Source organism: Corvus moneduloides, chromosome 19 (assembly GCF_009650955.1).
Source record: "Corvus moneduloides isolate bCorMon1 chromosome 19, bCorMon1.pri, whole genome shotgun sequence".
Lineage (NCBI taxonomy): Eukaryota > Metazoa > Chordata > Aves > Passeriformes > Corvidae > Corvus > Corvus moneduloides.
The window spans coordinates 8907959-8926337 of NC_045494.1; the positions used below are offsets into that span (position 1 = coordinate 8907959).

General features: G+C 51.7%; 1 protein-coding gene across 3 annotated transcripts in view; it reads right to left on the minus strand.

Moving 5' to 3' along the window:
• The window catches only part of SEPTIN9 (septin 9), a 133298-nt gene that overhangs the window by 94577 nt on the left and 20342 nt on the right, over positions 1-18379 (minus strand). For 2 of the 3 annotated variants that reach the window (XM_032128778.1, XM_032128780.1), the window contains exon 2: positions 11086-11142. In XM_032128778.1, coding sequence (XP_031984669.1) covers positions 11086-11142 — 57 coding nt within the window. Of the gene's footprint in view, positions 1-138; positions 1158-11085; positions 11143-18379 lie in introns of those variants that run through there. The other variant, XM_032128782.1, reaches the window with a different exon arrangement.

Sequence of the window (18379 nt, forward strand, 5' to 3'; positions counted from 1 at the left end):
AAAAATAAAGGAAATAAATAAAGGAATCGGCTGAAATCCACCCGGAGCGGGGCTATTCCTCTTCTCAAAGTACAGAAGCTGCTGGAAAGGTAGGAGGGCAGGGGCAGAGTATAACATATTAAAAGATCAATAGCCTACCTGAAATCCGGTCCCTCTCCATTACTACGGGATATATTTAGCATCCGCGTGTCACGGCCGTCCCTTTTTTCGGTGGCGTCCCCTTCTTTCCCCCACTCTCCCTCCCTCCTTGCCTTGCCTCCTCCTCCTCCTCTTCCAAAAAAAGCTCTTTGTCTGGTCTAATTTCTTCAATCTGTTGCAATCATGAATGCATCCAAATTACCACATTTCCATGTGCTGATCATATGTTTGTGCTCCAAACTGAAGTAGCTTTGTCTCTTTGAAATGAGAAAGAAGAGCAAGAGAGAAAGAGAAAGGAGGAAGAAGAAAGGAGAAGGGGGTACATGACCCGAAAAATCCTGTAACTCCTGAAATACTCCACCAGGCGCAGGAAAACTGGAAATCCCGAGTCCTCTGTAAAAGTCTTAAAGCTACAGCGTGCGAGTGTCCAGGGAACGCTCCAGCCTCCACAGCTCCTCTTAATATCCACCAGGAGATTGCTTAAGGAACTTGGCTCCTCACAATAACAGAGCGAAGCCAACTCATCAGCTTCTCAAATCTCTCCCCACTTCCCAGCCTTATTTTCCTGCTATTTCCTCTATCCCCTCCTCCTTCCTTGCTCCCAGCATTTTAAAAGTCGCGCAGATCCTGCACGCTCCCCCCTCTTCTGCCAGGTCTGAAGTTTCGATTCATGCATAAACTATTCGGCTGATGAAGGCTGACTTCATTCCAAGCACAGCATCATGGGCGGCTGCTGCTGCTGCTGCTGCTGCTGCTGCTGCTACCAGGCGGGACCCGAGTGCGGCATTCCCTGGTTCTGGGCAGCCCCTCGGGGGCTTCCTCGCCGGCCCTGGCACCGAGCCCCCGCTTCTCCCTCCTCCCCACGGCACGGCAGAGAGCAGCAGGATATCGGAGCCTGCCAGAAGCGATAGAGAAAGTCTTTGCCCCGGGCAGGAGCTCTCGGTGTTGTCCCCCGTGCCGCGGCGGGGTTGAGGTGGGGTTTGAGAGCAGTTTTCCTTCCCTGTGATGCCCGGGCAGGGCACGGGGGAGCAGAGGCAGTGGAGGAGCCCTGCAGAGCCTGGTGCCCGATGCTCCTCTGCCCGGCGGGATGGAGGGATGGATGTGTGGCTGCAGAGATGGGCTGGCCCACACGGAAACTTCTACTTGGCCGCCGGCCCGGGCAGGCAGCGGGGACACGGCGTTAGCACCTTCCAACGGGGGCTGCCCAGTGCCCAAACACTCTGCACGGCCCTCCCGAGCCATCCGACACTGATTCCTATTGATAATCACCCAGCTGGATGCAAGGACACATCCTCCATCCCCGGAGCTGGCAAAAAACCATTCAACCCCCATCCCAAGGCAATGCTGGGAGGGGAGGCACAGCCGTTCCACAGGCCAGGTGTGGTGACAGGACCCTTGTGTGATCAGCATGGTCCACGTGACATTTTTTTGCCCCCAAAATGCTCACAAGTTCACATGGAAAAACCCAACTGTGATGTCTGTGACACAGCCTGGCACTGCTCTCATGCCATGGGCAGAAGGAGAGGTCGTTGCCCAGCTGGATGAAGGGCAGGAAAGACTCCAGGAATTAGAGGCACTGCTGAAACCTTTGCACAGCCTGGGCCTACATCATATCACTTTTTAATATTGAGGGTTTGTCCCGTTCAGCAGCTGATGGAGCACCAGCATCCCCAAATCAGAGGGAGGACCACAGCCAGCACCCAGCTGTGGGGTCAGCAACAGCAGCAACCCCTGCACATCCCAGCAGGCAGCAGGGAGCTGGTGGAAGGCAGCCCCAAGAGAGCCCAGTCCTTCGGGAAGTTTCTCCCTAATGTCTCTCTCTCCCCCAGCGTGTTATTCCCCGGGCAGGGAAGTTGAGATTCCTTCCCAAATTTCTGCTCATTCACTGTTTGCTAGCAAAGCTCTGCATGTTCCTGCTGCCAGGGCCCAAGGCGTTGGAGGGGACAATGAGCAATGTTTTCCCATTGACAGGCTCAAACCACGTTTCCTGCCCGAGACCACAGAGGTGCTGGACACAAAGCAAGGACACGGGGGAGCTGCACAGGCCCACGGAGCACAAACCCCACTGCACTGCCTCCACCAAGCAGCCTCGGTGCCAGGCTCCTGAGGCTGGAGAGGAAGGGAAAAACCCCGGGGAAGTGTGGAGAAAGGAAGAAGGTGAATGGAGAGGAAGAAGGGATGGGGGCAGCGCGCATTTTAGCCTCCAGACTTTAACCCATCAAGACCCAGGTGGCTAGGAAGGATAAAGTAAAGGCACCGTTCCTTGCAGGGCAGATCACCAGGAGGCACCCCGGGAAGTGAAACCAAACTGTGGCTGATGCAGTGGAACTTGAAATGCATAAAAACCTCCAGGTAGCTGCTTTCGTTCAGGCCTGAAGTACTCATGCAAATTTTAATGGATTCACTTTAAAGGTGCAGCCGCCGGAAGCAGTGCTCACAAAGTGCTAACAGGCAGATAATGGAGTGCCTGTGATTGAGACAGGGGTACCCTGTGCTGCTGATGTCAACATCGGGGTTTGCTCCCTTCAGAGGTGTGGTTCCAGTGGCCCTCATGTTCCAGGGCTGAGGATTCCCCATTTTTCTTAGTTTTTGAGAAGCTCCTCACATGCCTGTTCAAATGGGTGGTCAGCAGTCTGTGCACTGTACAAGTCTATTATAAAGACAATATATATTCCATTTTCTAGTAGTACTGCTAAAGGGTGGGGGCAAGTCAAGCACACCCAGATTTTAGGAAGAGGACAGAGAACTCTCTCCCCAGGGCTGCCTTCTTGGGATTCAAACCCCCTAGGGCTGACTTTTGGGAAAGCCACAAGGAGACGGAAGAGGCAGGAGCGACTTTAAGGAAACCACTACTGTCTGCTGTAAAACCAACCCCAATTTCCATTTGCAAACAATGATCTGACACAAAGCAGGAGCCCTGCTGTGCTGCCATCCCCTGCTCGAGGGGCTGCCACAGGGTGCACATGCTTTCCCTCACAGGTTTGGACATCGGCAGCCAGCAGGAAGCACTGCCAGGTGCAGAGAAAGCAAGGAAGGAAACCACAAAGAAGAAAGCCAACCGAGCCCTGCTCCAGGCTCAGCTTGAGCCTTCTCTCTCACACACCTCTGCGAGGCTCACCCAGCAACACCCCAGCCCTTTGCCAAGCCAGAACTTGCTCGTTGTGCATGAAAAAAGATAAGCAGGGACTGTGGCCATGGCACAGAGCCCAGGGCAGCAGCGGGCAGCCAGGAGGGGGTTTAGGGCTATTGACTCTGTCACCAGCCACAGCAGTGGGACAGACGCTTGCAGGTATCCAGGTAGGTCTTATTTGCCATTCCTTGTCTGCCTCTCCAGTTCTATGCTGGGATTATGTTCCTGGGGCATTTCATCTGACAGAAGAGCTGTTTTCTTTCCTGCCCAGTACAGTGCACAGCTGACCACTTCCACCAGGGTTTTAGCACATCTGCCAGGTATCACCTCATAGCCCCAGCCCTGAGCTGGAGAGGATGAATGCTGCAAGTCCATTCAGGGGTCAGAGGTCCAGGCTGCACTGGCAAAGGTGCAGGAAGCAGCTAAAACCTCCAGGACCTGGAGAGGCAGGAGAAATGGGGATTCAACTGGTTCTTTCAAAAGCTGTGTCAGCTATCTGCAGCACTGGATATCTGGGAGGAGAGAGCAGAGGGGGGACAGTGTGGCAGAGCAGAGCATTCCTAAATCACATTATGTTTAGTGAAGCATTTTCACATGAGGAAATACAGGTCCAAACTCAATCAAGTGTTACCCCATTACATTCCCTCTATGCCTTTTACCCCCAGGCTGGACCCAGCCAGCAATGAGAGTATCTGAGCCTCCACGGACTCTTTGCTCCGAAAACCTTTCTTTTACATTTATATGAGCCTTAACAATGGGGAAGAAAGAAAATATTGACTAAAACTGTCCCTTTCATTTGGAAAAAAATTAAAACCAAAGCAAGAAGATCCTCCTCTTTCTGAGGGAGGTACTCACACTCTCAATGCTGCTGCCCTGCTCTTCGCCAGGTGTTTCTTTGCCTCCATCCCCCTCTTCCAGCTGGGCAGACAAGGAGCTGCCCTGCCCTGGGCTGCAGCTCTCAGCTGCTCCACATGCACTGCCAAGCACTATTTTGCCACTCCCTGGCTATTTCTTATGAAAACCTGTGTTTGTTCAACACAGGGGAACATAAATCACTCAGATCCTCCTGAGTTACTACCTTTCCTAAGCCAGAGACCTCGCCCAGGACACAAAGCTCATCACCACGCAGAGCTGGGGTGGCAGTGGCAGCAGGCGATGGCTGTGGCAGCAGCAGCACCACACGGCCCCTCCCGCCCCAGTCCCACACAGCCCCCTGAGATGATGCCCACCCTGGAGGGACTTCGCTTTAAGGACAGTCCCTGTTAGAGCTCTCCTCTGTGCTGGCTCAGCCTGAAAGCCCCAAACTGCTGGAAATCCCTTGCTCCTCCCCAGGCTCTCTGCTCACTCTTTCACACTCCTGTGCTGAAGAATTAACAGCAGCTGGCAGGGCAGAGCGAGAGGCAAGGCAGGACTGGACACTGCTCACCCTCCTGGGAGAGCATTCCCATCCCCTCTCTCTGCTGCACCTGATGCCAGGCTCTATTGAAAGGGCTCTCAAGGCTTCCTCCAGAGATGTCTGGTGCTGAGGTGAGAAATAACCTTGCTCAAGGACTGCTGCTCCTGTTCTGGAGGAGCCACACTGCACTTCTACATTCCCTTTCCTCGGGGGAACCCTGCGGACCTTGTCAGCACTCATCAACAAATCCATATCACGCTCCAATGTGGAAAATTTTTATTTTAAAACACAGTCAGCAGCTCAGGCCCCCAAACATCACAGAGCATTCAAGCCCTGGTCGTTCCTGAACCACTGATTTATATTTTGCTGTCTCTGGTTTCCTCACAGCAGAGCGCACAGAGCCAGGAGCTGTGGGGAAAGCATCGAGATCCACCTCCTCACCTCCGATGTTCAGGAGCCTTTGGGGACTCAGGGAGATTATACACGAGACTGGAGATGAATCAGAGGTGCTCTAAGGGAGCAGGACAAGCAGCCAGTGCTCGGCACATCCCCTCAGCAGCAAAGTGCCCAGGGCACCCAGTATCACCCCAGGATTTCTCAGCTGTGTGCTCAGGCCCCTACGCTCCCTCACTCCCTGTGAGTAACACACAGCTCTGCTGGGATCACATGGGAGCCCCACAGGACTCTGCCAGGCAGCTCAGAGTCCACGTGCCAGCATTACACAAGGCCCCTGTGTGTGTCCATGCAGGAATCAGGCACCTGAGCTGGGAGCAGCCTTACTGCTTTAACTTCTTATTGCCCGGAGCTGGGATCACCTGCAGAGCTGTGCCTGCAGAAGGGACTCTCCAGGCTGGCTGGGGACCAAGCTGCACCCTCTGCTGCTTTGCCCTCGCAAGGAGAAAGGCCATGTGTGATGAAGGGGACACGTGTCAAGCGAGGGTTTGTCCCCAGGGAGCCCGAGGGGAGCGGGTGGTGCACGGGGACACTGTGGCAGGAGAGCTGCACAGCTGGGGTGGCTGGTTTGGTGCTTTGGACAAAGGGGAATAGAGGCTGCCCGAAGAAATTCATATGACCTCATCTAAGGACACATCCAGAGCGATGAGGCTGCAACCACAGGCTCCTGTTAACCCCTGAGCTGCTCCACCGCAGTGAAGGCACATCTGTGCTACCAACACAGGATCACAGAGTAATTGGGGTTGGAAAAGAACTCCAAGAGTTCATCGAGTCCAACCATTAGCTCAGCACTGCCCTGCTCACCACCAAACCATGTCCTTGAGTGCCACACCCACACAACTTTTGAACACTTCCAGGGATGGTGATTCCACAGTTCCTTGGGCAGCCTGTTCCAGTGCCTGACCACCCCTCCTGTGAATAAAACCACTCCTGGTGCAACTTGAGGATGTTTCACCACACACCAGGGAGGTGCTGGCATCACACTGCATGCTGTGCATCCCTCCAGCTTCCAGCTGGACCCTAAGTGCTGTACTCCCAGCCTGGATCCCAGGATGCCAGCGGGAAGCTGCAGACAGATGCAGGACAAGCTTGAAGGACCAAGGTTTACAGGAGCTTCCCAAGCTCGGTTTGCTCAGAGGCCACGCTGACACGTGGAGGGCTGTGCTGTGAGTGACAGTGCCCACATCTGAGCTGCAGATGTGTGACAGTTCTGACAGCTCTCCCCTGAGGAAAAGCCCCTCACACACTTAATGGTTTTCATAGCACTCTGAACTCGCTTATGTAACAGCCATCATGCACGCTCCAGCGGGGAGCCCCCGGCTCCTGACATTCCTCTTGTTTATCTCCGCTGTTCTGGTTAACCCACAGCCTCACAGAAACCACTTTCCAGACCTGTCCTCTTACAGACTCCAGGCACAAAGAGAGGAGATGGTCCTCAGGGCGAGGTACTAAGTCAAGAGATGGAAACAGCAAGATCTGTTGTCGTACCTACGGTGAATTTGGAGCGTCCCAAATTAGGGAACGCTGCTGAAATCCTGCTGTCCTTGTTAAAGCGATGATGCCAATTTAAACTCTGCCCACAGCTATGGGTGTTCAGCTCTGCCACCCACCTGGCCTCGCATCTTTCCATTTCAGTGCCCATGGGGAAGGATCCCCGGACTCAAAGGCAGTGCTCAAGGCACAGCTTTCAGGTTCTCTGCTGCTCCATTTTCCCCAGTTATGAAATAGGAACATCCATAACTGTTAGAGGGAAAATGCAAGGCTTGATCAGGGAAAAAACAAGTAAGCCAAGAATTATCTGTGCCAGTCTTGTTGAAATTTTCATGTAAGACTGTAATATTTTTATTTTTATTAATCCCAGGTACCAGAGCCCTCCCGGGTGCCCTGGACAGTGTGGCAGTGAAGTGACAGTGGGGTCAGTGGGGTCCTAGAGCTTATGCCCTGAGCAGAAGCTCACAGGCTCAAACCACAACCACCACCTCACTCCTCCTCACACTGGCCCACCCACTGTGGCTTCTGGCCCATCTACCACCATCAACATAATGGGTGACCAAGGGACTTGAGCTGATACAAACAACATCCGGGTGGGAGTCCCCCCACTTTCTACCCAAGAGAAGCATTTAGACAGCACGAGACAAGCTGTCCCTGCAAAGGTCCCAGTGAGTGCCCCTTTCTAGCACAACCCAGGGAGCTGGCCTTGACTTCCTGCCTCTCCAAATTATGCCCTGCGTTTCCAAAAAGCGCCGAGACAAGTTGTGGCTGATCCTCAGCCAGCTGCTGACGAGGCAGAAGTGGGACCGCTGTGCTCTCGCTTTTTGGATGGAAAAGCCCTGCCTGCCCTGGCAGGCTGCCCCTGCTCCAGGCAGCCTCACAGCCACACAAAGGCTGAAACAGGAAAGCTGAGGCACCTGCTCCCCTCCCACCCCTTTGGGACCTCTCGTGAACAAAGCACCTGAGCCACAAATAGCACTGGGCCGGAGCAGTGCTGCTGAAACACAGCTGGAAGGCATCGTCCTCCCTGCGCTCACCTACACAGGAAAAACATGCTGTTTCAGCTAAATCAGTAAACTCTGCCTTCTCATGGACCCTCTCCTTGTGTTACCCTTGCCAGGGAAGTTCCTTCCTCTTTGGCAAAAACTGAGTTGTAGGCTGGAAAGAAATCAAAGCACAGAGCACAGCTGGCTGCCCGAGAGGAACACAATCCCGGTTCCTTCCACTCCAACTGCTCTGGGCTGTTTTCTGGCTGAGCTGTGAACACACCACTGCTCCACATGGCAAATGTCAGCAAATATTTCCCTCCTTCAAATTCATCAGGTACAGTTGTAGGAAAATGAAGTGGGCGTAACTTCCCTGAGATGCCATTCCTGACTCGTGCAGTCAACACGCTGGAGGTGTGGGACACCATCCAGAGGGACCTGGACAGGCTGGAGAGATGGGCCCAGGTGACCCTCAGGAAGTTCAGCAGGGCCAAGGGCAGCGTCCTGCACCTGGGTCAGGGCAATCCCAAGCACAGGCTGGGCAGAGAAGGGATCAAGACTATTCCTGGGGAGAACTGGGGGTGTTGGTTGATGAGAAGCTCCACATGACCCAGCAATGTGTGCTGCTGGCCCAGAAAGCCAAACGTGTCCTGGGCTGCAGTGCAAGAATTGTGAGCAGCAGGTCGAGGGAGGGGATTCTGCCCCTCTATCCACTCTCTTGAGACGCCTTCCTGCAGAGCTGCCTCCAGCTCTGGGGCCATCAACACCAGAAGGATGTGAAGTGCAGGAGAGAGTCCAGAGGAGGCCATGGAGATTCTCCAAGGGCTGGAGCCCCTCTGCTCTGGAGCCAGGCTGGAAGAGCTGGGGGTGTTCACCTGGAGAGGAGAAGGCTCCAGGGAGACCTCAGGGCCTCTTCCAGTGCATGAAGGGGCTCCAGGAGAGCTGGAGAGGGACTTCTGAGTCCCACCCCAGGGGTTTACCTGGGACTACACAGCAGGTTTGTCCAAAACCAACCCCACAGCCCCAAAGCCCTGGAATTGCTGCTCACCGAGCACTGTTGCGTTCCTGTGCCACACAACCACTTCCAGAGGGTTGAGAAAATTTGAGACACAGGATGAAGTTTCCAAAAGAGGTCAGCACCAGTTCTGCAGGCGCCTACCCTCACTGCACAGCCCAAGGCAACACGGGGAGCCTGCCTGTGGAGCTCTCTGGATCCCAAGAGTTGGTGGCTGTGGAAACACACGTCACCCCTTGCTTTGTTTAGGGTGGCAAAGAGCCCGAAGCAACCGAGCCCCTTCTGCAATGCTTCACTTGCAACCACTGCTCACTCATCCCAACCCCAATTTATCTTTTACAGGAATAAAAGCTTCTGGGTGCAAGGCCAGATGTGCAGAGGGGAAAGTTTGGACCTGAAACAAGGGGAAATTGAGCTGCAGTTATATGGAGTCATAAATATTTACTGCAATGTAAACTGAAGGACTGAACTGCTCATTTGATTTTTTAACTTGAAAAAAAAAAAATTAAAATTTACAAGGTCTCTCACCAGAAAAGTAGAAAAGTGTATAATTAGAGTCTAAGGAAAACAAGCTTGAACAAATGTGCTGTGTCTGTCAGTGTGGATTCTCTACTCCCCAGCTCCCTCTGGAGCTGTACCAATTCCCCCTTCTGTCCTCGGACGTCTGTCCATGAGAACAGGCGGTGCCAGGGCTGAGGCAGCAGCTTTGTTTGTGCATATGCACAAGATAAACACACACTGCAGTTCAAAACTACCAGCTCTGCGCTGGTGGCCGAGTTTTGAAGCATCAGCTTTAAAATGGAGACCAGTCCTTCTGGCCTCTCGCTGTTGTGAAGCTTTACCACTCACAGGACACCAAGACTCCCCAGTAATTATCACTCAATGCATTTTTGCTGCCACTCGACATCAGTTTGGGGTGCACTGGCCTACTCTGACCATAATTCCATCCTCCCACTGATGGCGGTGATGGTACAAGGCTGTGGAGCTCCAGATGCCAGCAGCAGGACAGTGTCACAGCGTGCCAGCCTCTGTCACCCTCATCTGTGCCACAAATACCTGTCCCTGTGCTGGTCACCAGTGCTAAGGAGGGCCAGGCAGGCAGTGTCCCAGCCCCCAGGGTGTTCCAGTGCACTTTCAACCAGACATCTGTGACTAATCCCCATCCCACACGTGCTGAGGGCTGCATCCAGCACAGCGCTGAAGTCACTGCTCCAGGAAGGCATCCCCAGGGTGGCTTTCTGCTGCCACCCACGCCGAGGGAAAAGCTGAAACCCACTGTTTTGATAAGTACATCTGGGAGCTGAGACAGGATATGAGGGCTGAGAAGATGAATTGGAACAGCAAATCGAGCCCGGAGGGAACAACGGAGTGACAGAGAGACCAAGGGGACAGGAGAGGATAAAACCTGAACCAAGTGTGGGCAGAGCAGGGTGCTGAGGAGGTGAGTGGGGTTTTTGGGGGGGGACAGGCAGCAGAGACAACGAGCAGCAGAGAAAATGAGGCAGCAATGGTGAGGTGAGGTCACCCAGGGTGGAACCAGGTGATCTTTAAGGCCCCTTCCAACCCAAACCGTTCTGGGATTCTGTGACCTCAGAGAAGGAAACACAAAGGAAGATTTCGGTGGCAACAAAGCACCTGCTAATGCAGAGTAATGTCTGGGATGTGCATGGCACCTGGACATGGAGACGTGATGCTTCCCACAGGGGTTTGAACCAGGAAGCAGCACAGGCTCATCACAGGGGCTACCAGAAAGAAAAGCCCAGAGCTGGGCTGCCTCAGCTTCCCTTGGAGTACTTTAGATGAGAACAGTGACATTTTTTACTTGCAGACAACCACCAGGGACAATCCCTGGGCAGCCCCAGCACGTGCCACACGCAAACAAACAGAGCCCACGGCCTCAGCTACTCACAAGCACTGGGAATTCCACTGCTGCTTTCCTGAGGCTGGGAAATACCTTTTTCAAGAAAAACAAACCCTCCCACCTGCTTCCTCCTGGATCAGAAGCCACTTCCAAAACATTAAGCTGCAATTAGGGCTGTAAATTTAGCCACAAGCACTTATAATCCATAAATCTGCACATCCAATAAAAAATAACAGCTAAGGAGAGTCCGAAAGAGCTACTAATGACTAAAGCTGGATTTCAACCACAAGCTACTCCTGCTTACTGTTGCCCTGTGTTAGACCCCTTGAATTGGGTTGGGGCTTGCTAATTACTGTCTCTGGGCCCATTATACAGTGAGGAATGTTTTATATTCTCTTTCTTTTCATAGTTTTTGGGGGCTTTTAAAAAATACATATATACCCTGCTCTCCTTTTTCCGTGTACTGCTTTCTTTCTCCAGCTCTGCATTTGTCAGCAGCAAGCTTTGCCTTTCAAACCATGGCAGAACATGTGATTTCTGAGTTTCACCTCCTGCATTCCCTCTATTTTTTTAATTGGATGAGGAGGTTTCAAAGAGAGAAATTCACACACTTACTCGGACTCGTCTGGTCGCTGAGCCTCCGAAGTCTCCCGCTGGAGGTCCGGGTGATTCCTAAAACAAGAAGAAGGTTTGAGTTAGGAGTCCACGTGAATATGGGGTGTGGAGTTACCTCCCTGCTGTCACTCTGCATCTGGCAAGGCACAGTTCTGTCGGGAATCCGCTCTGTGCAATCATCTCTGGGGTCCAAGGAGAGTCACACGTTATTTTAACCAAAAAACACCTGAGGAGAGACCTCCACCTTTCCCTGAAGATGTCAAACATTATTATTCAAACACACCAAACCCACAAATGTATTTAGGCTTTCCAGAAACACCAGAGGGAACTTCTGAAATCATGGTGTGGGACACTCATGTTCACCTCTCGCTCCAGGACAGTTTATCCTAGAGAGAAGTGCAGCATTTCCCGAGACAGACTTCCTCACTGGGAGAGGAGAGCCCAGGAATTTAGGGACTTGCATGAGTCCTGCACTTACAGAGACAGCTGGTTGGATGGGCTGCACCCACATCCCGAGAACACATCGTGTATGGGAACCCTGCTGTGGGGCCAGAGCAGCTGGAACAGGAGGGGCACCTCCACTCCCATACTCACCTCAGAGAGCCCTCAGGTGCCTGCCTGGCTCCCAGACTTCAGGCAAGCCAGTGGCACCTGCTGACTATGACAACACTTCTAATCCATCAGCAACTCAGTTAATTCCTCTGCCATCCCAGCTGCCTATTTGTAAAATGATGATTGTCACTGCACTCGCTTCCCAGGAAGCTGAAAAACTCAGCAGGAACCTGAATTCCCCTTAAGAATTCCCTCTTTGACTTATTTAGTTAAAACATAGCCACATGAAACTGTATATGGATTTTTGCCTCAGTTTCTGCGTTTTCACCTCCGTAAAAGTGGTCCCAATAAATGCAGTGAACCAGCTCGGGTGGGATGCTATGTCCTGGAATCCTCCCAGATGTTATGATGCCCTGGTATGGACATTCCCAGAAGGTCTGGTAGCTCTCCAGGCTCTGGGAGGTCCTGCTGGAGGAGCAGGATGGTGTCCAGGATGGATACCAGCTCCAGAACATCTCAGGCACAAGAAGCTGGAGCTGCCAAGCCATGGAAGCTCCTCAGCTCATTACAAACCCTGCCTCAGCACACAAAAGCCTTGGGTCAGGATTTCTACCTGCAAACAGGCAAGAAACCCCCAGGATCTGAGGGTGGGTAAGAAACCCCCAGGATCTGGAGGTGGTGATGCTGTTCATTTATATTATTTCAACTTTCTTCTCACCGTCTACCAGATCTGTTGGACAGGAAGCAAAGGGACTAAAACAGCATCAATTTAAGATGCAGAACAGCCCTACATTGTGATTTGCAATGGAGTCACAACCTTACAAACCTTGTCAGCTAGCAGAGTGCATCATACAAGGAAAAAAAAAGATTTAAAAAGAAATATGTATATAAAAGACAGGAAAACTTTCATACCAGTAAGCCCTGGGATAGAGGGAGGGAAGGGAAAAGAGCTGCCTGGCAGCTGGACATGGAAAAAGTGTCTCATGCTCAGAACCCTGTGCTTGTGTGTATGTATTTATATATATCTATATATTCACGTGTGTGTTTGCTCCCTCCCTTTCCAACATAAAAAGCCTCTGCGCCTACAACGTGATGTGGCTGAACCACAGGGTTGCTCCTGGGGAAGGGCGACACAGGGAGAACCCACGGGCAGCACCACCCAGAGCCATCCCCCCCCTCAGCTCTGCCCCCAAAGAGCCAAAAATAGAGCCAGGACTGTCCACCCACACACGGGAACACCCAGCCTGTCTGCTCGAGAGCTTTACCTGCATTGCAACGGGGCAGATTGATGCTACCCCCATCACCCAGCCTCACTTTCCATCACTGACAGCAGGACAAAGGCTGAAGCTTCTGGGAACTTGTGCATTATAACCAGCATTTTAAATTTTAAACATATTTCTGCTATTAAACCCAGTCCCTGAATCTTTTTCTTAATGATTTTCTCCTCTCTGAATGTCTACTGCTTCTCTGGATGCTAGCAAGAATGAAAAGCTGTATCTCCCCTGCTGAACAGATTTTTGAGCAGCACTTCTTGAGCCAGGCTGCAAGAGCAGCCACATCCCAGCTCTGCCCCATGCAGAGAGACAACACCTCCACGTTCCCTCCGTGCAGGCAAGGTGCAGCGTTGAAATCCCGCCTTTAGAATTGCTCAAAAACCAGAGAAAATCATCCCTGATGGGTGGCAGGCTGAGGAATGCAGATATGCAGCCATGCTGAGCTGGTTAGAACAGCCTTTCATGTTCAAAGCCTTCATTCAGTCTGCGGCGAGGCAGGACGGAAGCTGAACGAGGAGCTTACAAGCTTGGACAGGATTCCATATAGGAAATAGGCTTTATTCCCTCCAGTGGAAAAACACACACAGGACTTGGAGCATCCAGCACAGCCACCCGAGCATCCATGCCCTGGCTGAGCCTGTGGCTTTCATGCAAACCTTTCTGAGGATTTGTTTACGTGCCCTGTCTCCCAGGTTTTCTCTGGGGAGGTGGAATTGCCATTCACACCCTTTTTTCCAAAGGGGTGGACAAGCTGAGTTGACTTGCTCTGTGTTGGAGGCAGCACTAGGAGGAGGTTTTTCTGACAGCTGTTGTTTCACTGCCTGTTAACAACATTAATAATACATAATAATGTTGTTAATCCCCTCTCAGCCAAAGGGAAAATGAGCAGCAAACACGAAATTCACCCAGGCAGCCCAATACCTTAGGAGAGAATCTAGAAAGAGGAGGGAGAGCTGCAGAGTCCTAGCCAAGCTTGCTATCTGGGATGCCCCACTGCTCCTCCACTGAGGGAGGATCCAGACACAGTCCTGGAAAGCAGATAAACAGCAGGGAAAGCTGGCAGCCTGGCAAGGCAAGGAGAGAAGATCTGGCAAAAAATTAAAATAAATAATGGGAAAGCAACAGCTAAAAATATGCTGCTGCCATGAACACACTGCCAGGAAGCCAGCGGAGTGGGCAGGACCAGAGAGCATCAGCTGCTGAGCGTGTTCTGGGGTTACCTCTATTTATAGCCTGGGAGCAGCAGTTTGAGCCCCACGTTTGAGCTGTGAGACGAAAATCAAACATTTCCACTGCAGACACAGTGTCTGTGAGCCTTCCCTCTCAATGCCGTTCAAACGCCCTCAAGCCATGCTGGAAATGCACTGGGCTAAGAACCATAATGCGATATGCTTTATTTAGCTGAAAGTGGGAATTCTTCCCCGTTTTCCCAGCAGAACGAATTCAGAACGGAAGAGTCCAGCAGTTAAAAAGCAGCCGGTCCAAGAGCGGCTCATTCAAGCCGGCGGATGTGCCTCAGCAGGACAAAGCCCTGCTCAGCCTCACCTTGGCTCACTCGCTGAGTAATAATTTTTCATGTTTTATAATCAATGACTAATTCCCTCCAGATCCGCGGGCTGGGGCCATATGGCCCAGCAGAAAAGCAGCAGCACCCAAAACCTCTGGATTTCACTGGGGTGTCCTTCACAACTGACAAAGTCCAGAATCGCTCCTATGACCGTGTCAGTGCCAGGCTCACATTTAAATTGCTCCCTCCAGACAATATTGGACCAAGTTTTCTACCATTTCATGCTTCTTGCAGCTGCTGATGTAACACGGGATGGGTGTAAAGCATCCCAGTATTGAAATGGGAGCACCTTCTGGGTGCAGGGGATGCAGACAAGGGCAGGGCAGCAGGGGGATGGAATCCAGCTTGTATGGAGAAACATCCAGTGTGACTTTTCTGGCTGAATCTGAACCTAGAGCTAACCAGGGAACTGCCAGAGATGTTCAACTCCAAGTGAAGTCAACACATACATTCTCCAAAGCATGTCAGAGTTTTTGGAGGAAACACCCCAAACCTTCTGGATGCATATAACAGTGATGAGAGAGCCCACGTGAGACTGATTTTCTCCTCACAGTAAGCCATCCACACTGCTACACTCACATGATGTAAAATTCAAAAGCACAAACGAGCAATTCCCATTATCAACAGAAACCACGCGGGGAGGACAAACAATGGAAGATGCAGCTCAGGAACTCGCTCTCTCTACGCCATCCAGTAAAAACAAAAAACAAACAAACAAAAGAACCCAAGCCAAACAAAGGTGGTGATGGAAAGGGATGGGCCAAACCAGCAGGAGCCATCCCACACTGTGCTGGAGTCAGCAAAGCGGCACCAGCTCGTCCGAGCAGCCAGCGTGACCCTCGCTTCTGTTCCATGTATTTACTGCAGGGTCTGAGGTCGGAGAACGCAGCTTCCTTCTGCACCCAGCACAGCACAGCAGGGTGCCCAGACAGCACTGGAGATGTCTCCATCCAACAGCAGTTTCCTGCTCTGGACATATCCCCACTCCTGGCTTCCCGGGGCGTACAGCTCTGAACCAAACCATGGAGCCATCTCTGGAGCTCAGCTCCAGTGCTGGGCTGGTGGGGACTCCTCAGCAGAACAACTCTTCAGAGGGGTTACCGCACCCACACGCCACCAGCAGCTTCTAAAGCAAAGGCTGGCAGGGTTGACTCTCCCCAGGGCAGGACCTGCAGCCCCTGTGTGCTGTGCACACCCAGCCACCCCTTCCCCACCCCATCCTGCCCTCTGCCATCTCCTCAGGCCCTCCTGCTGTCAAGCAAGGGAGGATAAAAAGGGCAGCAAGGATGTCACTTTGCCCTGCTCAGGTACCAGTGCAGACTGCTGGACAGGGTTTTCCACTCTTTGTTCATTGTGCAAGTCCACCTCAACACTCTTAGGGCCGCACAGGGTGTGAAATCTCTCTGCTGTATCCATGTCACAGGTGCCATCCAGAGAGTGGCAGGAGAACTGCCTTCACTGACAGCTGCATTTCACCCTGCTTCACACAGACAGGCTCTAAGAGCTCCAAGGATAAAGTGGCTGGAGAAGACCTCACCAGCAGCAAGGCCTGGAGCTATTAGCAGGAGGAAAACCCACACATGGGCTGATCCACACTGCACAGACGCTGCCTCTGTGGCTTCTCTGATGCTCCAGCTGCTGGAGGCTGGGTTGAAGAGCTTTAATGCTGACACAGGACATTGCCTTTGCAGGTAGAGACTGCACATGGAGGTGCCACTGGAGACAGCTGGGGACGCAGGGGCTCAGGGGAGCCAGGGGCTGAAAGGGAGGGACACCCGTGTGCAGATTAGCAAACTAGCAATTGCTCTGAGTCCAATGAATCGCACAATTACAGCTTCTCTTCCATTAGCTTGAAATCCACTTGCAACATTAACCTCAAAAGGAATACAGTTAAAAAAAAAAAAAAGGGAAAATATTCATGTTCATTTCCAGTACTAATCAGAAACACGCACTGAAGAATAAAAGACACTTTTCCAGATTCTGTGTAACAGAAACTCTTTACAAAGAAGCTGAACACAGCTAGGAAACAAAAAAACCAACCCAACAACAACTTCAACCCTAGTGCACGGTTTCATTCTGGATCAGATATCTCTGGCAGGAAACTGAGCTTTCACCAGGATGGAGGGATACTGGTGGGATGGAGGGATGCTGTGGCCAAGGGGCACTGATGGCAAACTCAGGAGTGCTCCACTACCTTCTCCGACACAGCCCAGATGCACCAACAAGCTGTGTCCATGTCAAAGCTGAGCATAGACAGCCTAAAACACCACCAATTTCCCTCACGTGGGAGCTGGAGCCACACAGCCCTGCTCATCAGCACAGGGAGCCATGAGTTCACACCTAGAAAGAACCCAGCCCGAGGCTGGAGGTCAAATCACCCTCAAGGAAACCATAGGAAAATTGGCATTAGCAAGATGCCTCCATTCCTGCCACAACACTCCTGTTTTGGCAGGTGCCAAAGGCATTCTAAGACTAAAAAACGGTTCCAAAAGCTTGTGCTGGTGATAAGGGGCAGCAAGACTCAAGCCTCAGTGTTTGCAATGTTGGAAAGGCTTCCCCAAGGCCAGCAGTGGTCTGGCCACAGCTAAGGGCTGTGTTAGGTAGAAGGACCAGCGGTGGTAGGGGCTGACAGGGCACACAGCACTTCAACCTTGGCTCAAATTTAGGCTTTGATCCAAATTGTTAACTCAAATTAAACTGCAGTAATTCTCAGGAAATCAGTTGCTGCACCCACTAAGCTTAAGACTAGAAAATTGCCTTGGCTGACCCGCAAAACCCACAGCACACACTTTTATCTGGTCAACATGGATTCAAGCTCATGCTTGAACTAAGCCTTGGCTTTTTGGAGATGTTCAATCTCAGCATCAAGATTAAAACATTGGAGTGATCTCAAGCGCTTTGGCAAGTTGTTCAAGAGCTAAAATGGCCTTCAAACAATGCAGAGGCTTTTCCCCATGAGTTTATTCTGAGGTGAGTAAGCTCAGTCCTCAGATATTCACTTCATAGAAATGAAAAGATCATTTCACCACCCCTCGTGATCATCTGCTCTTTACTGACCACAAAATCCTCACAGCTGATACTCATTCAGAGATACGCTGGACAATCATGAAAGCACTAAAAAAAAATTAGCACAAGCAGTTTCTCATATGAAAAAAAGTGTGCTAGTCATCAGCTGTGATCCTGGTGGTTCCAGCAACCCGGGCGGGCAGCAGCGAAGGTGCCACATCACCACAGCAGATGACTGGTGTAGATGCACATTTGCAGCACCAGTGTCCACACAAATTGGAAGGGACTGCAAAAATGGGCCTTTTGTACGTGTGGTCAGCTCTGCTGGCTTAGGGGATTCTTGTACTTAGCAGCAGGAGGCAAGGGAAATGTGGGAATAGAAAACTGCTCTTGTGAAGCTCGACTGGTTGGGGATGGACCTGGTAACCACTGTCAAGTCTAAAATCCCTCTCAGTTTACTGTGATGCTAACCAGATTTCCAGAGAAGTCTTGTCCCTCTAAATTTACCCTGTTTTCACCACGCTCCTCACTCTCTCACACGCCTTATCTGTCAAAATCCAAGAGAGAGAGAAGCAGGACCCAAGAACGGGAATTCAGTGAACAGGTGCCTTGTGACATTTGCACTAAATGAGAGGGTTTTGAGCTTGCAAAGCCATGGCAAGAGCAGCTTGGATCTGGTCCCATTTCTTCCTGCAGAACCTGTAGCATCCCAGCAGAGGTGGGATGGAGGGAAGGCATCTGGACCCATCCAAGCTGCAGCCTTGCTCAAAGAAGGAAATAATCAAAGTCTTACATTAACCAGCTGCCACAAGAGCTCCAGCAAGCTAGAAACATGTTAGTTAATTAACATTAATAACACAAAAGTCCCCAGGAGCCTGCATGGACAAGGGATAAG